At 39.8% G+C, this 24,621-nt stretch overlaps 1 protein-coding gene across 5 annotated transcripts; it reads left to right on the forward strand.

Annotated features, from left to right (window-relative positions):
- The first annotated feature begins 5,594 nt into the window (after nucleotides 1–5,594).
- Nucleotides 5,595–22,666, forward strand: LOC128266323 (uncharacterized). 5 transcript variants are annotated; one of them, XM_053002768.1, is made up of 8 exons: nucleotides 5,595–6,010; nucleotides 6,630–6,872; nucleotides 12,399–13,022; nucleotides 16,749–17,003; nucleotides 17,500–17,677; nucleotides 17,902–18,008; nucleotides 21,703–21,780; nucleotides 21,842–22,666. In XM_053002768.1, exons 3-8 carry the CDS (start codon nucleotides 12,651–12,653, stop codon nucleotides 21,974–21,976), a joined length of 1,125 nt encoding a protein of 374 aa, XP_052858728.1. In that variant the 5' UTR covers nucleotides 5,595–6,010; nucleotides 6,630–6,872; nucleotides 12,399–12,650; the 3' UTR covers nucleotides 21,977–22,666. The 5 variants fall into 5 exon arrangements, with proteins under 5 accessions (XP_052858728.1, XP_052858730.1, XP_052858729.1 ...); XM_053002770.1 differs by having other exon boundaries at nucleotides 5,595–5,966; nucleotides 6,545–6,872; XM_053002769.1 differs by having other exon boundaries at nucleotides 5,595–5,966.
- The last annotated feature ends 1,955 nt before the right edge of the window (nucleotides 22,667–24,621 follow it).

A 24,621-nucleotide genomic window follows, 5' to 3' on the forward strand; every position in this document is an offset into this window, starting at 1 on the left:
AAGTTATATGTAATTTAATTTGCTTCGCATCATTTGGCCGGGCTTTCTGCGAAGCGAGTTATGTTTTTGAGCTCGGCAAAAAGTAAAAGTTGGATCTTGGCTCAAATACGCAGGCATACTACTCACATATATGTTTGTATTTAAAGCTGAATTTGCAAACGACTTGCCCAAGTGGCGAACTATAAAAATCGCATAAACCGAATTTAAATCCATTTTGGGTGCGGTTCCTCAAAGACTCAATGTAATTTTGTTTTCCCATAAGTGTTGATGTACACCATACAAATAGAACGTGATTGTGTGCGATGTGGGAGATATAATGGCTCTTTGATTACTGGCAATATGTATTCATTAAAGGAAAGGAGAAACTGCCTTTTTGATCGGCTGTGCTGTAACATTACACCGGCCAGATGTGCAAGCTTAGCCCAATCTTTCATTGTCGTTTCTCACATAATTAGGCTGACCAGACGTATTCATAAATAAGCAATAAGCCAGTTGATTGGCTGGCATCGATATGTTGCAACACCCATTCGACCGGATTAAGCGATTGACACGCACCAGAAATGTTTCAGCTCTGGAGCATTAAAGGAAGCCAGACTTTGATATTTGCCCTGTGCTGACATCGCCTTTGTTTCTGCGTTTCCGTTTGACAATTGCACGCATTCAGCATTCGCCGTTCGCCTGCAGCACAATTCCTTGGCAATTGCCTTCGTCCTGTGTCCTGCGTCCCTCGTCCATTCGTCCTTTGCCGTGGCTCTAAACGCGGGCTAATGTCAATCAAAGACGCGCCCTGTTAAATGCACTTGACTGCCACTTGACACAGCAAATGTTGCTGGCATTGCGACGGCGTCAAACAAAACATCTTGGCAAGCCAACTGCCAACACTTGACATTCGCCATGAATGCAGCGGGGATCACAGAAAGCAGCAGATCCTGGTGGGGTTGGTACACTTTAATATTGTTATAACCTTAATATTTGGATATTAAATCGAAGTCAAAAAAGTTTTAAAATTTGTTAGAAGAGCTGTTCGCATTTACCCTCTAAACCATTTTGTTAAAAAGTATTTTATGAGATTTATTCATGGATAATTGTTACAATATATCTTAAATATTTAAAAACTTTGAAATACTACAAGTATAATAAATATAAAAATAGTCAATTTTAAAATTAAACATCATAATGAATTATAAGTAAAATTTTTAAGTTTGCACTCAAGTTGTTTCACACAAACAGTATTAAATAAGGGTGTCACAAACTAAGAACTCTATTTTATTTAAATACCCTTAATTTGTACCTTTACTACAAAACTTCCAAAGACAAACTTTATATTTATAAACTTAATAATGTTTTAATGGGGCTAGCTTTAATTGTTAAGAACATAAATTATGCTACATATTTTATTTCCAGTGTAAGCACGCACAAAACGCGGGCAGCTGTCACAGATGGAGATGCAGATGCCGAGACGCGGTGGCTTATCAGGCTGACACGAGAGCAGGAGGCGCTTCATAATGCAAGTGGCCAATGCTGCGTATACGCAATATGCTGCAGTCAAGCCGTTTAAAAGGGTGGGTGGTTGAGTGGGTAATGGGCTGGCAGACTGGTGTAGTGGCCTCTCCATGTGTAGTGTGGGTGCGTCTGTGAGTTGTCTGTCTTTGCAGCCTGTTTGCATTCATTGCAGTCATGCATTCAGGGTTATGAGCCTCAGCTAAAGTTGCTTGCAACCTACGAGCAGATAGAGCACGTGCATTTCATTCGCCAGCATGTGTGCGTGTTCTTACAGTTTATTTTTCGCCATGCAAAGCGTCACTTTAGACACCTGCCTCAGTGTGTGTGTGTGTGTGTGAGTGTTTGCTAGCCGCTTTGTTGCCGACTTTTGGGCTTTAGTTGCAAGCAGGGAATCTGCTTAATTAGGCGCACCTGCTAGGGCAGCGTTAAATTAGTAGCAGCCAAGTTGAATGACCTTTGGCAGCTCAGCGAACCTTAAAAAATAAATAAAGGAAAATAAGCAAAAGAAAGCAAACAATGCAACAGCGTTGGAAAACTGGCAAAATAAAACGAAGAAAAATCAATTGCATAATGGCGCATGTGTTGCGCAGAACAGCAGCAGCAGCAGCAGTACAAATTTGCAACTCTCTTTCCATTTGCACGTTGCAAGACAAAAACAAGAAGAAAAAAAATAAAAATTCAACCACCACTTCAAGCGGCGATTTCTGCCATATTTTCTTTTTTTTCTTGTTTTTTTTTTTTTGTTTTTTTTTTCAACTGTCGCAGACAAACACATTCAAAAGCGGGCGTAGACATGTGTGTTTGGCAGCTTTTGTTTGCACCCGCATAGGAAGCCATTTAAGTGCGGCTTCTTGAGAAAATTGCTGCCAGAGCGGATAGCGAAAGAGCTAGGAACAGCGCTATGGAGAGATTCAGGCCCTTCGAGGACGTCACTAACGAGCAGCCACCCAAACCACCCAAACCACTCACAACACTCACACCACCCATAATTAACAGGAGCCAGAGCAACAGACACGGCAACGAGAGCTTAGCTCCCTTGTGTGGGGCCTATCATTTCCTAGGGAGACAGGAGAAAAAAAATACTGAAAACCCAAAGGGTTGCGAAACCCGCTTGGTGCAAAAGCCTTTGGCTTGTTGGTCGACTCAAGCGCCTTAATAGGCTTAGCAGCGAGTCAACTATCAAAACAAGGCCGATAAAAGTTGAGCCCCAGTCCGGCACAATGCCTGCCTGATATACGATGAGCATACCATATATATATATATATAGTCCCATATGCACGGGGGCTGAAGGAAAAACTTTGCCTATATGATATGCTCTCATGCTCCAGATGACGTGGCTCGGCTCAAATGCTTTGTCAACGCATGCCACATGGAATATTCATCGGTGGGTTTCGGTTTAAGGCGGGGGCGAGAGGTGGTTAAGGGGGCGTGCCACAGTTTATGGCACGTTTGTGCCGCAGCCAGCTCTCATTATGTGTGTGTGTGTGGGGTGTGTGTGTGTGGTGTGTGTTTGGTGTGTGTGTGGTGTGTGTGCCACCGCAAGTACGTGCCCCGGACAGACCGTAAGCAGGCCATGCCCGGATTCCGCTGTAGAATCAAAATCACTCTGCTGCGGATTCCCAGTCTTATGGCCAACCCAACTTCTCGAGGCCTTTGTTTTCTAATTTCCCTTTGATTATATTTTTTTTTTGTATTTTACAGCAAGACTTTGGTTCTATTTTTGATCTCCAACACAGATTAAACTTTTTTTAAAACTCTTTGAATTATGTTTTGAAATTGGTAAAAGGAAATTGATATTTTGATGATGACTTTAAGTATGCATGAAATAATTCTTTAATTTTTCACAACAAAAACATGATCTCGAGCTTGCAACGAAAAACGTTTAAGTAATGTAAACATTTTATTTTTTGTATTTTACATCAAGACTGATTTTGAAATGTACTCATTGTTGGTTTCATGTTGTAAATAGATAGATTGTATGTTGTTCGACGCTTAAACTTTGGATCAATTTTGTATAATTAAAGATTTTATTTTTGTAAAAATTAAAGATTTTATATTCCTAGCATTCAAGCAATTTTCAAAAAGCAACGCAAAAGCAACTAGCAATTTCAATGAATTTTCAATTTTCCTAACCCATCTCATTTGCCATTCCCCGAAAGGCTGTGGATTCTGCAATTATTCCGATTAGTCTGCATTGCAATCTATAGATTTGCATTATTAACACTCCAATCCGTCGTAATTCCCTGATTAAGCTGCTGGGACAGTACTGGTCCGGAGAGGCTACGGTCTAGACCCACCCACCAAGGTCGGCAGGTGTGGCGGTGGCGCCATCCATTCCCTCCATTCGGCTGCATCAGCAATCAGCCGCCCGCTCCACGAGAAAGTTCCAGAGAAAAGTTGCTGATGACAGCAGCAACATCATTCTGCAGTGGCAACGGCAACAGCAACAGCAACAGCAACAGCAACATCAGCATCAGCTTCCCAGATTTGTTTGCAGTCATTCGCATGTGTCATCATCACCGGCCGAGATGATGAAGCACAAAATATGCCCAGGCTCGCTCGCTGACTGACTGCCAGTTTCGCTACGTTGCTACGTCGAAAAAAAAAAGAAATTAAAAAAAATAAAAATTGCACAAGCACACAGGCAAACAGACAAATGAGGACGCCAGCGGTGACATGATAGCCTGTGAACGTCTGCCGACCGTCCTGGCACACTAAGAAATAAAATGGGTCAACATCTTGTTTTCAACATTAAAAAATACAAGTAAGAAAAATATTCTTCAATTTTAAATATAGCACATATAGCAATTTATACCATAATAATTATAATTACCTAAATTAATACAATCACATTTAACAATCAACATTGTTTTACAAAGAGAGTTTTGTACATTCTTATTGCAGGTGTAACATTACTAGGCATTAGGTTTATTTTTGAAGCTTATTTGGATCAGTATGTATTCATGTAAGAACTTTATTATTTAAGACCTTTAAGGTAACTTTATAAAATATTGTATTCAATAGAGCAGCTATGCCTAAAAAACGAACATTTTAGCTTTTAGTTTGGCTGCAGAGAGAAAACAAATTTGAAAATATGCTCTTAAGGGAAAAACTTTGTTTTATTTAAATTACTTTTGACGCTTCAACAGCTTTGAGGGAGTTTTTTTGTATCACTGATCTGAAACTTAACCCAAGAATGGAAATCTTCAGTAACAACTGTTTATTGATTTACTTTTGACCTATTTAAATATGTAAAATCAACTACTTTATTAAATCATTTTCGCCTGAGTTATTTAAGACATCGTAGTTTTATATTCACTACAAAATAAGGCAAGTGCTTGTCATGTTTCCCAAAAGGAATATTTACTGTCTTGATTTTGATCCCATTTTTTTGCTAAGTGCACAGCTGCGTTGGTCTCTGCTGGCTGCGCAGTTGCTGCTGTCGTCCTGCACACGTTGCATTGCCGCTGCTTGTTCTCTGCTATATTTAAACACGCTGCGGGTTGCAACGTCGTCTGGCGCGGCACTTCATTTGCTTCCACAACTCATTCATGCTTTGGAGCCCAGACGGCCTGTCAGAGCCGTCTAAGCCGGGGTAAACACTCTCCGCGTACCCCCCTGCCCCTGCTACTGCCCCTCATCCTTTTCTTTTTCGCCCGGCTCATGTGCCTCACCTACTTTCCGCTCTTAGGCTGAAACTGAAGCTGAAGCTGAAGCCTCCGCTTCGGGGTGGCTGCAGCGAGAATAAAAAAGAGAATGCACGGCTCGACGGGGGAAAAAAAAACGTAAAAAATATAAAAAGAAATAAAACAAAAAAGCTGGGAAAAAACCTCCCTCCTGGGTATCGCTTACAACGGGGCACTTGCAACCAGCCAGTGAACCCCTCAACCCCTGCTCCCCTATCCTCCCGTTAGCGTTAACGCCAGCGTTAATGTTCACGGCGCGGCCTTCCTCGAGGAGTTCAGTTGCTCTGCTCTGCTTTGCTCAGCTCAGCTCAGCTCAGCTCTACCCGATTCTCAATTCTCGATTCTCCAACAGCGACTGCTGCGGCAGAGGCAGTGGCAGTGGCAGTGGCAAAAACGCAGGCCCAGGAGGCCATGTGACTGGCAGTGCTGCAAACAGTACGCTCGCGTGCTTTGCATACTTTGGTTTCGTTTTTTTCACTCCGCTCCTGGTTGCCAGTTGCACAGTTGCACGGCTGCAGTTCGCCCCACACGCCATTTCACAATCAGCCGGGCAGCAAACTGCCGCTCGTCGCGTAATTTGCCCGCCATTTTGCACCTTTGCGCGTTTCCGGTTCGTGACCTCGCTTCCGGTGACCGTTTTCGCGCCCGTTTTTCGACCAGTCATTGTCCTGGCGCCAAAAAAAAAAAAAAAAATAGCAAACGCAGGCTGCGGCCGGAGACCACGGATCTGATGCCGTAAATCAAACGACCGGCAATTGTGCGTGTGTGATCGGTCAGGTGCTACACCGAGCGAAAGTTTAATAAGATTCAATAGTTTTTATGTATAAAAAGATCACTCAATCATTTTTAAAAATAAGAGAGGATCTCTAGATATTATTTATACACCTATTAGATTCATAGCTCAGTACCAGCAAACATAATTATCTTAATTAAATTAAGGAAAGAAATTAATAAAATTAAAAAGGTTTTAGTCAAATTTCTAAGAAAATTAAAAAACACTTTCTGCTCCTTTGTTGCAATACAATTTTTTGTAAAATGTGTTCCATTAACTTATTGTAAAAAACAAAGTTAAGAAAATAAATAAGTAATAACATTGTTATAATTCCAGCATTGTTAGTCTACGCATTGTATGGTCTCTTAAGACTAAGAACAAAACAAAAAACAGTTAAAAAGGCCATTTATATTTCAAGAATAAGAATGAGAAAATAAAAATATGGATGCCTTCTTTTTTAGAATAAATAAAGATTAAGAATTAAATTCCAAGTTCATGTAAATTATACATTAGATTTTATATGGACAGAATTTTTGAACAAATGTAAATGTAAATTCAACGTAACATTTTATATCTATGCAAGTGAATTCAAATGATAGAGTTTTTGAACAGAATTTTATACCAAAACAAAGCCAAGAGACGTAATGACTAGTTTTCCCTCCGTGTAGCATTTGTGCTGCGGTCGAGTCCCCAACAAGTGGGCGGCATTTTGGATTATGTCTCTGCGGGCACGGGGCAGTCGGCCAATTCCGGGCAAATGAAGTGCCGCAGCATTTGATTAAATAGCGAGCGACTCCTGAACCGCTTAAGTCGCGAGTGATTGTGAACGTGAGTGAGAGTGCTTGCATGTCCTGAGAGTTCCGTTCCGAGCAGGACATTACGGGGCTCACCTATTGATTACGGCTCACAATGTAAGTAAATTGCGGGGTGGCGGAGTTACGGGCTCGATTCGTTGATTACTCAATCAGCGGTTAATGGGTTTAACTGCCGGACTTCCGTAAGGGGAGTGGGCGCCTTAAATCTGGGGGAACTGCTAATCCTAGACTGGACTTAATGCCTGGATTGATGGCAGATCGATGGCTCTGATTGGGTTGATTGCTTTAATAGGCATTAATATTAATTTGGTATTCCTGCAGGTAACTATGCAAATTTCAGGTTATTTTGGTCACTACGTACTGTTGAACTAAGACCTAAGCCACATAATTTAAAATTTTGTACCTATTGATTATGATTATATTTAATTGAATGACTTGTTTATTTGAGCAAAGATATAAAAAATGAACTTGAAAGATTACAAATATTTTTAAATACTAAACGAAAGGGAGTACAATTTTATAAAATAAGTAATGTAAACTTTGTAAAGTATAACTAATTAAGTTTGACTTTGTTTAATTGCATAACATGTTCATTCATCTTATGCAATTAAGAGTATTTTTAATTACTAAGGATAGAGACTAAAACTATAAAACCAAAGAATTAAAAAATGTAATAGATAGAAATATACCTATGTCATTAAAAACATGTTCAAATTTATGGATAGAAGTTTAAATGTGTAAAATAAAAAGAGGTAAGCTGAGGTGGCATAAATTAATGTATTTTTTGTAGCTGTGGCCATATTTTGTTCAACTTTTATTCAAACGAATGCTTTCAGCAACCAAATAACTAGTATTTAGTCTAATTTCTCTCTCGGCTTCATTGAAATGTTCCTTAATTTGAAACATTTTTGCTACTTAGGATGCTGCCAGTAGCACAGTTTAAGTGATGCATTTTGCACACTTTTCGAGCTTCTTGGTTTATCCCCGTCCGCCAACTTCAGTACTTTACTACTTCACTATTTGAATGGGCTTTAGTTTTGTGCGCATTTGTGCAGCATAGTCATACTTTGTGCTGAATGGAACTGCAGCTGCCTGCAGGCTGGCATCTTCCTTTCAGTCAGGCTAAAAAACATTCCTTTTTGGGGCATCGCCAGCGACCACAATAAAACCGCAGTGAAGCCGAAAAAGAAAAATATGAAAAATGAGCTCCAGTCGACCATTCACAGGCATCTCCCTTCTATTCACACTCATTTCATTTCATCATCAGGATGAGCTGGTCTTAAATTTGCATAACAAGCGACAAAAGACCCCCGAATCGTAATTATGTGCAAACAAACGCGGCAAATGAAATTTCAATTAAAAAACGAGTGCGAGCCGGGGCATTAAATAAGTGAAATCGAAGCTGGTCATGCATGGGTGGGTATCCGGGGGTTTGGGGATTGGACTCCCTCATTTTGTAGGGCTTCCTCTGGCCACCGCAATACGCACTGTTGGCCTGGGAAAGGGAGCGAGTTGTGTCGCGTTGAGTTGGGTTGAGTTGAGCTGCGACTCGAAGTGAATGCCGAGTGCCAAGTGCAGTGGCAGTGCCAGGTGCACTGACATTGGCTCACGAACGAGGCTGTTTCGCCTGAACCCCCCGCCTTCCACTCCCTTACCCACCGACGAACCCCTTTTTCGAGTGACTGGCGGTGCAATTTTGTTGCCAACCTTGAGGACGTCGCTCTGCCGTCTGCTGAACGCCTGCTATTCCCGAGTCAAGGCTGCAAGGGGCGTCCATGCAGGGGCTCCCCACTCGTTCTCGCCGATTTGCCACCGAACTCCCCTTCGTTCTGGGTGCCCTTGATTCTAGGGGATATACTGACATTCAGCTGATTTTGTTCTTTAAAACATCAAAATGATGGGGGAAAGGCTTGATGTTATATTTTAAATTGTAATGGCTAGAAAATCACATCTCAAAGGGTTGAATCTTGTCCTAAAAAAGGGAAGCCCAACATGAAGGCAGACATTTTTTGCATCTGATGACCTGAACTGACAATTTTCATCATCTCATTTCAATTTGGATTTGGAATTTGAAACAAAAACCAATTTATATTGTGCTTTTTTAAATTTTTGACTAGGCTCACATTTAGAAAATGTATACCGACATTAAAAAATAACATGGTTTATTGTACATTTGTATATTATTATTATCATATTATCTATACACGTGAGAAAGCCACTTAAACTTTAAATAAACTATGAAATTTATTTATATTGTCTTAAATCAGAAAAGTATATGATAGTCGTAATGTATTTAAAAGCTTACCTACTTGCTCGTATTTCAGTTGTTTTTATTATTTCTGTTTTTTTGAGCCAACAATGTCAACATGGCAGTCAGCCAGCAGAGCTCCAGCTACAGCTTTTTCCACTTTCTGCCCCTCATCATGGCAATCATCAGTGTGCGCGCCTTTTTGTGTGCATTGTTGCCGAGGGGTGTTAAATGGGGGGTGGCATGGGTTAAGGCGGCGGCAGGTTGCAGCGCACTCAGTTGCCATTGCAGTTAATTGAAAATACTAAATTTCCACTGTCTAGACGGCAAATTATATGACAATTGTTAGAGCGCGCATGTTTGGCTTTCATATTAAAATTAATTACTCTGGCAGAAATTTTGCATAAAAATTTGTGTGAAAGCGATAAACAATGGGGCCATTGTCGCGCAGGTTTATATCTATCTGAGTGCATGTGGAGTGTTGTTTCGGTTTTATTTCAGCACAGTGGTTGCAGAGGAGTTGCATATAATCCCCTTCGAAAGTCCAAAGTTGTGTAATTAAAAAGCTAAGGCAATAATCGATGGTGGTAATTAGAGAAAGCGCGTTGCACATTTGTGAATTTTCACACGCTACAGGGGTCACAATCTACTCATAATTGCTTCGCAGGAAATCTCATCTCTGTGAGGGGGAAGGCGGTGACGGAGTCCAGGAAATAGCAAATTACAATCGGAAAACGTGGGCTGGCCAAACACCTTTGATCACAAATTCAGCTCACTGCACACAAACAATTATTTGGCACTTAATAAACAATGAAATTGAAAATTTAAGACGCTTATCGTAGTCAGTTTGCGGCATATGCAAATTTTTGTCCATTTCCGTATTTCATGTAATTACATCTGACCCGTTGTAGCATATTATATATGACATTTTCTGTATTTTCAAGTAAATGCCTTATGTACCGACTGCCACTGACATTCATTAACCAAGAATTGCAACCTTTATGGGCCAGCTCGTAAATAAACTTTGGCAAGCTGTTTGCAACGGCTGCGTATGCAAAACATCTTCAAAATTGACTTTACTGATTTTGCCTTTTGCATTTTATTATGTGTTTATTATGCTAACAATGTGCCGAAAGTTTTCCGGGGGGACTGAGATGCGGGAGTGGTTGTGGTTAAATATTTGCAGCTGCTGCAGCTCCAGAGGCGTTGGCAAAGAGGGGATAAATATATATACACTTCATAACTGGATTACAGACTAAAAATATTGTGTTTAAGCTTGCTTTGTTATACTCATGTTTCGGAGAAATGTTATAATGGGAATAACATAAATATTAGGGTAAAAAATTGCTTTGTATTATGTATTACTGATTTTTTATATAACCAATTGTTTAATTACATTATTACTTAGTTACTCCCAATTTTAACAACAAGTTTAAGTTTTAACAAGTCCTTTTTTAACGAACAACAATTTAAGATTTCATTTCACATTATTTCACGGGCTTTAATTTTTCTACATTTTTTTGAGACCTAACATAAGTCCTATTTAATTTTTTATCTTTAAACAAAAGTAAGCTCAAAGATATTTTCATAGAAGAACACTTTACTTTAAAACACTTAAGGGCGAGTTCAAATGTGTTGATACCTGAGGTGAAGTTTTTCTTTGAACCCTCGTTTTAATCTCTGTCCTTATCAATTCATATCTTAAATCATTTCAATATCAAAGTAGCTCTGAATTGCCTGGGCTATCGGATTCATCCTGCTCAAGTCCCTCTTCCACTCTGACCCTTCCAGCAATTCCGAGCCTTTCATCTGTTAAAAGCCTCCTCGCTTTCATCCCCTCAGCCGGAGGTCACTCATACGCCCCATTGTCCGGCGAAAGTGACCCTGCATTTTGGCATCTTGTCTAGCATGTGTTTATCAATATGAAAGGTATGCGAAGGCAAGTCAAGCTGAGTCAATTAGTTGTCTCTCACTTTAGCTCTGAATTTCTTGTATAATACATATGGTAAATCCACGGGCTGGAGATGATGATTTTGGGCAGGGAGGAAAGACCGGGCCACTTCAATCTAGCACACTCAATGACAGCTGCAGCTCTCTGTGTGAGCAAACTGTAGCCACATTATTTTCATTATGCCATTGTCTGCCTCCTTGGACCACACACAAACACACAACATTTTCGGGGGGTTGATTGGCATGCCACCTGACGGATGAAATGGTTGGACAATATTTCTGCTGCCAGCAGACATTTGCATTTCATTTTTCGACAAGCAAAAATATTTTTACAGCCAAACACACACACACACACTTTGGCCGAGACAACAAACAAGGATCGGGGTCGCTCTGTAATGGAAAGGGCATTGCAAATAGTTAGACGACTTCCTTTTGTCTTTTGTCTGTGACCCGAGGGCTCAGCCATATCCAGCCCTGCCCCTCTTGACCATCGCCGCCCCTTTGCGACCCCTGGGCTGAGTCTCCTCCGTCTGCACTGGTCCATCTGTCATTTTAAGTGGCTTATTCATATGCAAGTGGCTTCCGGGGCTAAGCATATTCAAGTGTTTTAGTGGCTCGTGTACATGACCGAGCATTATCATTAAGTGCTTATAGGCAGCACTGGGCCGGTGCTTTCGCCCATTCCCTCGCTGCGAGTGAACAATGACTGCTATTAACGCAAATTGATATGCCAGGACCCCTTGACTCCCCTCCCACCCCCCGCCACCCCACGACTGTCCAAATTCTGGCCCCTCCCCCTCGTTTGACCTATACCTGCCAGGCGAGCTTAATAGCCAGCGGAAGTAGTCAAAACCATATTATGCATACGCACTGTTGCACTTGGCAAGGGACTATAGCTGTGAAAAAATAAATTGAATTGGTGTTTTAAGTTTCAATGTTTCAAAGCATTTTTATCTAAGTGGAAATTACAATTGACTTTTCGAAATTAATAAAAACCAAACTTTTCAAATGTTCAGAAAAATCATCGCCTTTAATTCACATAGAATGCTCAAAAAATAAGTAAATGTAGGTAACATGGCCAGATACATTTTAGAAATACCTTTAAAATGATAAAGATGGCATACACCATATAACTTTGTTTTAAGTTTATCAAATCATATAGGTAAAATCTTTACTTTAAACAAAAAATTATGCTTAAGTTGAAAATTAAGTTTTATAAACCAAATATATTCTAAAATTCCCTTAAAAATAATAAACGTTTCGTAAAGCATTAAAAATCAAACAAATTTTAGGTAAACCATGGTATTAGTTACTCTGTGTTTAAATAAAACATGGCTACTTCCGTTCTTAATTCATTTTATTGTGTCATTAAATTTAAAATGTATAGTAATAATCACATTTTGTTAAACTTATTTCTCTGGCAGAGTACTATGAAGGCAACCTCCAGCAGCAGCTGCAGCAGTGCCGCCAGCAGCTGCAATCAACCGGAGCCGCTGGCGACTGCCGTTGCCATATTGGCATCCAGTGGTGCTAGTGGAGCTATCAGTGGTGCCAGTGGGGCCAGCACCTCGACGAAGCCGCACCGCCTGACCAAGGTGTCCTTCGCACCGCTGGACCTGCCATTTCCCAGTGGGGCCACGTGATACGCGAATGCGAATGCGAGTGCCAGCACCACCATGCCGCACCACAACATCGTCTGCGAGTGGCTGCGCACCATCGGACTGGCGCACTACGGCGAGAGTTTCCTGGAGAATGGCTACGATGAGCTGGAGATCTGCAAGCAGATCGGCGAGATCGACCTGGACGCCATCGGTGTGGACAACCCCTCGCATCGGGGCAAGCTCCTCAAGAGTGTGCGCATGCTGCGCGAGAAGGGCGCCGCCATCGTCTACGTCCTTATCAACGACCCCAAGGCCCTGAGCAGCAGCAACGAGATCCTGGCCTCCGACTGTGATACGCCGGTGACCATGAAGGAGCTGGAGGCGGTCATGAAGCGCCACCTCGAGGCGGACGGCATCCGGCTCACCGCCCACCCGTACTCCACGCCGGTGAGTTCAACTTATGCTTCAAATAATACAGTATATGCGTCTTACAAAACTTATTTAACATTAAATTATATGCTGTATAGTTTAAATAAAAATTCTTATTCCTCTTATGATTTATTTATTTATTCGCCAACCACTTATTGTTTTTTACTGCGTTTTACAATATTAACTTACAACTATTTAATGATATTAAGAATATTCAAAAAGCAACAATTATCACGAACAAAATAAAAATATGAATTATTAATTAAAATTTTTAATATTCCTTGGATCTGCAAATAATAGTGTTAAGCCAATTCCGCTTTAGTTTTTAAAAAATATTTTTCGTATGAAATCGTTAAAATTGTATACTATTTTTTTATAAATAACATATTTTTTAAAGTTTATAAGCAATTCGTTTAAATTGTTTATTATTTTTAAACAGCATACCTACTAAACTGTCCTTCAGTTGTGTTATTCTGTTGTTCTTTTATGGTTTTTTGGTGTACTATGCATCTCTGGTGCCCAGCCAAACTGACCAGCGTGGCGAGCAACCAACCAGCGATTGCTCTTATCTTTGGTCGTTTTGTTTAGGACTCGGGCAATTTGCATGTTGCCAACCCGGGGGGCGTGGCAAGGGGGGGCGTATGGCGGCAGATGCAACGTGTGACAGTCGTTTGGGGAAACAGCGCTGTGTGCGCTCTAATGTGAAATTAACACGATTTTAATTTAGTTAAACCGAGTGGCCAACCAACGAAGTCCCGCTGGGCCACCTCAACATTCACTATGGCCCCCCCCCCTTTCCACCCACCACGCAACACCCACCGCCCCTGCTGTTCTATTCTGTACTGTTTTGTTTATTTTATTATATGCATTTTGGTCCCCGGACGGGAAATGATTTTGCATTGCGTTAATTTTGTTTATTTTGGCGCGTATTTTTTGGTGACTGCTTCTGGGGCCTAGAGATAAAGCTTTGCATTGTGGTTACGTTTTTGGGGGAAAGGACAAGGCAAAGGGGGGCACAATTAAATGAGCGGCTAAAATTGCATGGCCAGCAAATTGCAAGTTTCAGCAGGACACACTGCTTTGTGTTTATAAATATGGTAACACACGTGAGAGCTACAGACAGTGGATAAAAACAGTAAGCATTGCAACTAAAATAAATGAAAATTTCTTGGAAAAAAAATATAATTGCGGATTAGTCATATTATAACAAAATCAATTTCAGATTTAATTCTAGTCATCAATGATCATTAAAATATCAAGCAATAAACTTTTTTTTTAAATAAAGTTAAGTATTAAAAAACATTTTCAGAAGTTTAGGTACAGATTAAAGATTTGTAATTTTTCAAAGTTTTAAAAGAGAATTTGTATCTAGTTTTGTAGATCCCAGAACCACAGTTTCCGTATAAAAAGAAATGCATATTGAAAGGCATTTGCCAGCCTCATTTGCTGTGATGACTTCTGGTGCTTTTGTCCACGTTTTTGTCGGTAGGTTGTTTGTACTTAGTATCTGAAAACATGTCACTGGTTCAGGGCCGTCTGCATTCCGCCAAAGAAATGCAATCCAATGCAATGCAAATGAATGCAAAGCCTTTTGCATTTAAAGTTATTTTCAGCGGTGAGCAGTGAAGGTGGAGGTGTGCTTCAGCCCTGGGGGCGGTGAGTGGTGTTAGGGGGCGTGGCAAGCATGCCTATTGAGCACGCATAGAGTGTAGTGCTGACAGTTTGCCAGACACTCTTCAGATGCCGATGATGCAGCTGCTTAATATGCAGGCCACGCGATTCTCTGGCTTCCGCTCCAGCTCCAGTTTGCTGAATTTGTTGCTCAACTGAGAAAAATAAAACAAAGATTTAAATCAGGGTAAATATAGCCCATATTTGAATACCCCTTGTTCTCACTATTCAAATCGTATCAACCAAAATTCTCGCAACAGCTAATAAAGTTCATTCTCATGCTGTTGAAATAGAACTTTCAATTAGTTATGTTATAAGCCTATTAATTTTAATTTTTTGTGTATTTGAGCAATATTTTCGATTATTTATTATGAAGCAACCAAAACTAACTGAAATGGTTATGATATTTATTTTCGATAGTCTATATTTATTTTGTATTAATCAATTTAATTGAATACATCTCAGAGATTTCTATGGCATTGTTTTTAAAAGGTTTCTTAAATTATAAACTTTGTATAAATCGCTTTGGTTTTACTAGCACGCAGATAATAGCATACATATATGAGTAATTTGTTAGAAAATAATTTTGATAGCTTAAAAAATAGTTTTTTTTTTCCTGTGTATTAGCACTTTTATTTCTGTTCCTGTTCCTGTCAAAGGGTGTTGAGACTGCACCGTGGCTATGTGTGAAAACTTTGTCATAGGCTGCATCAGCTTCTGCTGCTTTGCATTTTAATTAGCGTTATTTTTTTTACTCCCTGCCGCAAGTTTATGGCTCAGTACTCGGCATAGTTTGAGCGCCAAGATGTGGTTAAATATTTACGATTGTTGTCTTTGTGGCACTGCAAATTGAAATGTAACTTAAAGCCTCGAAATGGAATTACACCGGAGAAAGGTCTCTTAAATGGAGGAGGTAGTTAGACAGGACTTGTTGGCTTCTCTGGGCCGTCAACTCCCCGTTCGTCTGGGCCATGTTGACGCGCGGGCTCCAACTTCAACTAATTGCACTTTGCGCTGATGAGACAGACAGCCCTCTGGGCGAAAGGGTGAAAGGGTGAAAGGGTGCTTTAGGGGGGTACAAAGTATAGTATACTATAGTATACTATCTGTGTGTGTCTAACTGACTGACAGCTGCAGACAAGTTGCATTTCAGCACAAATGTTTGCATGTGCATTACATGAATGCGACGCTAAATGAATTTGCCTGGCTCGGTGGGTTGGGTTTAGGTTTACTCCGTGCTTAGATGCAGATACAGATGCAGATGCAGATGCAGATACAGATGCGGATGCAGACGCAGATGGAGCTGCATAAAGGAGCACGGGCACCATGCTGCCGCTTCAGTGACCGCTTTGAATGTCAAACAGGACACATTTAAGTGGCAACCTAACGCTAATTACCGGAAGATATTAACACTTGTTCGTCTGCCCCGCTCACCTCTTGCCAGTTGCCCCGCCCACCGCCTTAAGAAGTTGCCTTTGACCCTGGCCTTAGTGGAGTGCGGTTTAGACAAGAACCACGGGTCCCATGAGCCAACTTCTAACATTTCACGATGTAATGTAAACAATACATAACCAGCAGGCGCACAAAAAGTCATTGCTTAAAGAGCATATTTTAAGAACTGTTTACTTAGATTCAATAAATAAATAAAAAGATTTTTTATGACTTGTCGTATTTACCTAACAAAAATTGAAATTTGGTTTACAAAGATTCCAGTTCAGTGCCGGATAAAAATGCTGATATAATATTTGTTTACTTTTGGACATGTCCATAACAAATTAAACTTGAAAGGGAACTTGCAAAACCAAATTAAGTGAAATAAAAAAATTAAGATTTAACATTTCCTTAGTTTACTGCTTTGATAATGTATACTGTATATTCCCATTATGATTCAAAGTTTTTTTTAGTGAGTATATGGACTAATTAATTAATTAAGCAATTGAAGATTCAATATACCAATAAATGCATCAATTTGTATTAAAAGGTCTAGATTATTAAAAAGATAATTAAATAAATTCAAATTACATATATTGATTAGTTTATATTAATTAAGTGTTTTTTTTTCTTTTTGTTTAGGAGGGCAAGCGAGGCTACCTGGAGGGATTGGCCGCCCACTACAGCAAGCAGATCAACATGCCGTACGAGGACGTGCTGGACGCCATCGAGCAGGTGCGCCTGTCCAAGTGGAAGGAGCGCCACGTGCGCATCTCCACGGGCCACACCCTGTCCCGCCGGATGGCCGGGCCCAGCTGCAGCGGAACGGGCCTGGTCAGCTCCTCGGTGATGCCCACCAGCCACAGCCAGCCGCTGTATGTGCCCGGCAAGTACTTGGTAAGCAGATGCGTCGACTTTTACGGCCGGAGTGGCTTTTACGACCTCCAGCTAATCAGACTCTAATTCATTTCCGTTCCGTTCCGTTTCGTTTATTATGCATGCTCATGTGTGTGCTCTTTTATGTGTGCTTGCACTGAAACAAAGTTTATGGCCACCATATTAAGGGCCTCTTTAGACGGGTGATTTTAAGTACCACCTTTCTGTACATTTTATGATTTGACTAAACTTTGTTGGTAAAGGTTTTATTTTAGAGAAGACTAAAACGATAAAAAGCTTGATTTAAAATATTTCAAAAGATTTATATATATAGTTTCATGATTATATTTTTAATAGTTAAGGTGATTACATACAAACACATAACGTGGCCAAAGAAGTAAAAAAACAAGTAAAACAAGTAAAAGGCCGTAACTTAATTTTTATTAATCCTAAAAGTTTTAGACACATATATATTTTGTATTCGATATCTAAATTGATATTTCCCGTGCACGCTTAGCCCTCCAGCTGCCTGTCAAATCGCGAGGAGAACGAGATCTACAGCTACACGCAGAACGATTTGGCCAATCGCATGGCCCGCAATGCCATCGACTCCAAGTCGGCTCTGAATCTAAACGGGATGCAGCAAAGCTATCCTGGAGCGAGGAACAATTTCTTTTACGACTTTTCGGCAACAGGTGAGGAGCGGCTTAAATTTGCAGGCGGGCTGTGGTTAGAGACAGTTTGGCGGCTCTTCGGTTTTTATGGCTTTTAATTCAATTAAATTGGCTTGCGCTTAAACTTTGACTGGCTGGTTAATCAAATGAATGTCTGTTTGATTCTCGGTTTGATTGTTCGCCTCACTGCCTCGTATTTGGATGTGGATATGTGGATACGTGGATATCTGGATTGGATGGGTTAGAGGGTCGGAATAAGCACAAGCAGCGGAGAACGGTCTTCGCCAGGTTTTTGCAGGGCCTCCGGCAGAGTGGAGATGAGCTGAACGCCACGGAGGGCATGCAGTTGAAGGTGAGTTTAGAGGTCACAAATTGGGTGCCACTTACGAAGAGGGTAAACCTTTTTTTTTTGTTTGGAAACCACTTCCCGTGTGTGATTTTGTCATTTCCGGTTAAGAAACCATTTTTATTGCCTACTTTTAGGGCAGCCATCTAAGGTCTTTTGCGTGTTTATTTGTGGGTAAAAGTTAAGTTTCTTTTTAATTTCAGAAAAAAGGACAGCAGAAAAAGGGTTAGAAAATGTCAGCCACCTAAAAAAGGAATGTCTGAAAAGTTGAAACAATTAATTCTTTTAGAAGTTATTTTGGAAGTGTAGCTTTGTTTTTGTAACTATTGTCAGGTATTCTTATGGCTTAAATTGATATTTAATTTTGGGTAAAAGATATAATCTATAAACTAAACTTCAAAAACATAAGAATTGGGAGGTTATTTTAGAAGATTAACTTAATAAATATTTTAAAAATATTTTCAGGCATTCTTATGGCTAAAATTGTAATTTATTTTTAGTATATAATAAAACACATGTTAATATAACACATGTTATTTTACCTATATTTAGAAACATAAGAATTTAGGGGTTATTTTAGGAGTGCATCTCTATAATTGCTTTTTAAATATTGTCCAGCTTTATTATGGCAAAAATTGTTATTTTATTTTGTGTAATATATATAATTAAGTAAATATTCATTTAATTGCATTTAAGAAACATAATAATTTGCAAGGAACCTAAACTATTTATCAGTTTATAAATAATTTTCAACGTAAATTTTAAACCTGCTCTGTTTCATTTGTATGACCAAAGTGATAAAGAGCATTAATAAACTATTTAATGTGAAGTTTCCATTCGGCACTTCAGTTCAGCGCCATATAGCCAGTGACATTTTCATTAGTTGAGCATTAGACACTCCCTAAGCTGCTCCAGAATTATGAAAATGGAAAGAGTTTTCGCATTTCGGTCGCAATTTAATTCCCGGCTCCTTAATTCAGGACCGGGAATGTCCTCGCCCTACTCCTCCCTCGCTTCCAATCTCTGTGGAAAGCCATGAAAAGTTCCATAATTCGGAGCCAACTTCAAAGCATTTCCTTGCCGCATTCAAAACAAAAACTTTTCCCGCTCTCTGTTTAATGTCGAATTTTTGCCATGGACAAGTTTGCTGGCTTGAGAGGGGGTGGGCGAGGCAAAAGGCGGAGCGCCTGGGACTACTTATAAAATTAAATTAAAATATAAAAACCGCGTAAACCTACAAATAACAACGATGGCCGCAGCAACAACAACAATGGCAGCAATAACTAGGAAAGTTCGCGTTCTCGGCAAAAATGGAGGCGGGGCAAGGCGGGGCACGGCGGGTCGGAAAAGCCCGGAGGCGGTGGAAAACTTTATCAAGGCTAAGCCGATAAAAGGCAATTACCGTTAATTGCGTTGACTTGCGCCGGGCGAGCGAGCGGTCGAGACCAGACAATGACAACACAGCCGTAGCGAAAAGAGCACGGCGGAATGGGGATCAGGGATCGGGGGTCGGGGGTCGGGGGTGAGGGGTCAGGGGTCAGGATGGAGCAGGACATGTGCCGGTTGCAAATGGCAGAGACTCCGTGATATGAACTGTCAATGAGGGCGGTGGTGTCCCGGGTCCTGCAAGTGCAAGTGCCAGATACAGATGGCAAATGCGGCATGCACTACAAAAATAAAAGTAGATCACTTCTATTTAAAAAGTTTCGAGTTTTGGTTTCTAATAAAATGATTTTTTAGCTTAAGAATTAGAGGTTATAGCCAATTTAAAAAATAATATAACCGTTGCTCCCTTAATTGTAAATAATATATATGCACCTTATTTTAGATGAGCACTTTTATATCTACATACCTATTATATAACAAAATAAATTTACTTATCGTTTCACAGTTGAATTTTAATAATGAATAGGCTTATATTTTTCTTTATACCTTATGAGTACTTATATATAATTTTAAGAAATTAACTATCCAAAACCAGGATTTGATCTTTGCAAATTTGATATTTTAAATAAAAGCTAACTTATGAAAACGGGAAACAATTTTTTGTGTTACAAAGCTAACAAAATGTTTTATCAAGTATTTAGAAAGTATTTATCATTTATTCTGGTCAGAAACTATATGAGACGATGGTTCTTTTTACTTAACATGTTTTTTCCTAAGTGCATCAAAAACTGGAGTCGCCAAGGACAAAAACTGGGAACGAGGGCGCCAATCGCATTGTCGGGGGCGCTGTTAAGGATCTGGGGAGCACGTTCCGGCAACTCCACGTTACCTGGTCATTTGCACCTTGGCGTGATTCGGCTTTGCTGCGGTTGTTATGCCGGATGCGAAGGATGCGGAGGCTGCGGAGGATGTTGGCGGGGTTCAGGTGACTCAGGCGGGGCTCCCTACATACGAATTGTCCTTTTTCCATTCGCATTTGTTTTTATTATTTCAGGCGTGCCAAAGTGTTTTGTTTTGTGTGTCCTCGCCGTGCACTTTTCCATTCCATCTCCCTTCATTTTTTTTTTTTTTTGCCATTTTTGTGTCTTTTTATTTTGGTTTTTCTGTATTTTCGGGGTCCTTCGGTCCGGTGAGAGTTTATAACTTTTCGTGTTTTACGGTTGTTGTCCGGTTTTTCTTTTGTGTATATGCCCGCTCCTTCGCCGGCTGTTCATTTAATATTTAAGCACAATTTGCCGCTGCCGAGGACTGCAGATTGTCCACTCCGGTTCCTCCCGAGTTTTGCGGTCAATTTTGAAAATGACTTGGGCAAAGCACTGGCGACAATTGTGCTCCGTGTTGGGGACAACTTCTTTTGTGTGTGCGCGGCGTGTCCTCTGGCACTCATTACCTTCCCGTTTCCACGGCTCCTGAATTTCCCGAATCTCCCGATTCGACCGCTTTGGCTATGCTTTTTTGTCCCGGTCAAAGGTCACCCGGAGAGCGTGTGTTTCAGCTCCTCAACGGCACTCATTATGCGGTCTGCTGCGGAAATGCTGCTCCCGGGACAAAAACAGGAATAGAAACAGGAACAGAAACAGAAACAGAAACATCCAGCGCTGGCCTTTCATTACACTTACTGCCCGCCGCTTTTCATTTGACATTCCCATTTCCACTTGAAGTTCTGACTGCGGTCGTTTTGAGGTGTCGATTTGTTGTGTCTGGTTCAAGTTAATGAAGTAATCATGGGTGGGCAATATGGCTGCAGTTGCTTAACCACAGTGAAGCAGAAAGTACCATTTATTCTGGTTTGTAGAGAACGAATTCACTTTGCCGTGTTAATAGTTGCAAAAGCTAAAGTGGAAGATTTACATCTGCAAATGAATAAATAAATATATAGAATAATAAAGCAATAGTGATTAGAAAATATAGTTTTGTTTTTTTTTTAACATTTATATTTTTTAGGTTTAGTTAGGCTATGAAAATGAGTTTCTTTATATTTTTGATTTCTATGTTCTGTAAAACATTTCTATATTTTAGACTTCTATTTCTATATTTTGGAAAACTTTTGTATGTATTATATCTATAATATATCTATAAGGGTTATCTTAATTGTAGGATAAGTTAATTTAAATGTCCCTCTTACATACATATGTAGATATTTCTTAAAAAAGGCTATATATTTCCTTTAAGAAATAAGCTAATGATAGAAATTGAACAAACAATGATAAGCAGCTGGGATGACTATTTTCTTGTGGTTTTTTATATCTAACAGACAAACGAGCGCCTGAGAAATTGCAGCACAATGAAGCGACCAGAGCCGCATCAGGACTTTGAAAAGACCATACAGAGAGTAAATTTGAGACCTTTCTTTATCCAAAATACACGCATATTAACTGGCCTTTTTCCCTCAGCTAAAGACACAGAAGGCGGCCCAAAAGAAGCCAGCCAGTGCCCCCTTGGAAATGGCCTTGCACGAAAGGAACAAAGAGGTGGCCCACACCCTTGTGAACGAGATGCCGCTCAATAACTACACGAAGCATCCCTAGGATTCGGCCCTAGGCAGCGCAGCTGCTTAGATCCTTCATCCAGGATAACCAGCAAACACAAAGAACACACTCTCACTTACATAAATTGTTGAATCAATCATTATTCTCAATCAGGTGATACACAATCTTAAGAACGACAGGATCATAATCTAAAGGATGAGGCTAATAAATAGGAAATGAATTATATCAGGCCAACGAAACAATAGCAGTGCACTCATAACTTACAAATAGGAAGACAATTAGCCATAGGGATAATATTTACAAGCGTTGAGTTTAACTTACCTATAGGACTAATTGACAGACCCAACCTGATCAGCACCCGAACCCACTGTATAGACACCTGTCCATTAATGAACAGTAAGCCTAGTTTAAGCAGCGCTTCACCTCTCCTTTGACCCGCTACTACTTATATATACTACACAGAGAAAAATACTATACTACCAAACAAAAAAAAAGTCACTCCAAACTGTATATTGCTGATAAAATGGTCAAATTTAAATTTGAATATTGTTTTTAATATGCAGAATATGATAAATATTTATATATTTTTTTTGGAAGTGCACACCTTATCTTAATATTTATAAAGCACTTACATTTATTAACGGTCATTTTCAAACATTAAAAAAGGTTTTAAATTATTTTAGAGTCTTTGTGTGCACTTTTAATATTGACAAAGACGTCATCATTTTATGGTGATATTTATTCCGGATTGTATATTACTAAAATGCTCAAATTTAAATTTTAATATTGTTGTTATTAACCAGAATATAAATTTTATTTGATTTTTTCCTACACTTATTTTTAAAATATTTGTTAAATTCTTAAATTAGTTAATGGGCATTCTCAAATATTAAAAATCGTTTAAAGTTATTTTAGAATCTTGGCGTGCACTTTTAGTAATAATTTTATTTTGAAAGAAATTTCTAGAAAATCCAAAAAAGAATTTTTCCATAACAACACCAATATTATTTGGTGAGGTTTTTTTCTCTGTGTGCGTACTCCCACCCAAACCAGATTCATTCTCGAAATGCTCTTGCCCCGAAGTATATCGGCAATTATTTAAACACACCGAGAAAGCCGCCGCAGCAGCAGTCTGCGAATGGGAATGCGAATGCGATTGCGAATGCGAATCGACAACTGGCCGGGGGAAATGTTGACAAAACGCAAAAATCCAACAAGCTTAACGCTAAATCAACACGCACACTCGCACATTTGGACCCACATGCAGGGGCAGAATGGCAAACTTGTTCTAACCGCAGACGTTGCACAGACACAAGGACATTTGGACATTTTCAGACGGACCGACGGACTGCCAGACGAGCGGATGCGGCTCTGGCATTTCCGTTTCAACTTGGCAGTGCATCGATTTTGGTCATTGGTTTTTCGGACTGCAGCTACAGGCTGCAAAAGCACCAAAAGCATCGAAAGCAGCAAAACCAACCTGAAGCCGAAATGGACGCTCTGCCATTTGCCTTTTTTGCATTTTAATTGCATGTTGCGCCTGAAAGTATGCAACTTGTCTAGCTTGTGCCAGTGTGTGTGTGTGTAGGTGGAATGGTTTTTCTTTCTTGCCATGTGTGTGTTGATAGAGACGGGGAGTCTTTATAGAAGTGCTTAATTTAAAGTCCTTAATTTCTTAATTTTGTAATTCGTATCTACCCTACAATGTATTTTGTACATTGCTTTTCTTCTCGTGGCTAAAAAAAATTATTAAATATTTACTCTTTTAAAACATATTTTAAAAATATGTATATCTTTATTTTTTTTTCTTAAAACACTTTTTACTCCATTTGCGTTATTAAATATTCTAAATCATTTAAAAAACATGTACACTTTAAGTTTGGTCGTACCTTAAACTTTTTTTTAAAACTACCTTCTGTTGTTTGTAAGCTATCTTAAAAATAGTGCAATTCTCATCGTTATATTTGAGATGTGATTTGCATTATTTACTGTTTTAAAAAAAATTTTGAAAACTTTTAACTTTGGTTAATGTAGGAGGATCTAGAACTGTTTTCCCATAAGGACCTTCTTCCCTTATAGAACTTCCCATCACTACTTCCCATCACTATTTTTTAGACAGAGAATGCGATTTGCATTTTTGAGCCAGGCAAAGGCATTTGAAATTCGTTTTTAATTTTGTTTGCTCTCTGGCCAAAAGGCATCAAAATGGTCGATGGCCATTTGCTCGCGGTTGTCTTTGTCACTCCACCAATTTAAACCCACTCAACCTTCCCAGCCAGCATCAACACCCCGAAAAAACAGGGAGATATTCGGGAAAATGCTGGCCATTTCGTTTGCTGCAGCTGCGTTTATTATTAAATGTCTGCGGCATTGCGTTGAGCTGCCAGAAAATTGAAACATTTAGCGGCTACGTGAGTGCGTTTGCCAAGGGATCCGCGGCCATTTGGAGGCCCGTTTCCGGTTCCGTCTGTCGCCTGTTGCCGAAAACTGCAATTAGCTTAAGCACTTTGTCCCAATGCCAAAATACCATGCCACTTTCGACGAAGTTTTCCGGCTGCCATGGCAGCCATTTAATATTTCATTTTTTTATTCGATTCTGTTCTAGCGAGTGTTAACGTGCAATTAACCCGGCCAGGCCTCGGTGATCATTTTATTTAAATTTAATTAAATGCAGCACAGCAGAG

This window comes from Drosophila gunungcola, chromosome 3R (assembly GCF_025200985.1).
Source record: "Drosophila gunungcola strain Sukarami chromosome 3R, Dgunungcola_SK_2, whole genome shotgun sequence".
Taxonomy (NCBI): domain Eukaryota; kingdom Metazoa; phylum Arthropoda; class Insecta; order Diptera; family Drosophilidae; genus Drosophila; species Drosophila gunungcola.

Bases quoted from the DNA above. Each gene is read 5' to 3' on its own strand.
- LOC128266323 (XM_053002768.1), top strand. From the start codon at position 12,651: ATGCCGCACCACAACATCGTCTGCGAGTGGCTGCGCACCATCGGACTG. The intron at 13,023-16,748 runs GTGAGTTCAACT...CTTTTTGTTTAG, and splicing joins CCCACCCGTACTCCACGCCG to GAGGGCAAGCGAGGCTACCT. The intron at 17,678-17,901 runs GTGAGGAGCGGC...TGGATGGGTTAG, and splicing joins TTACGACTTTTCGGCAACAG to AGGGTCGGAATAAGCACAAG.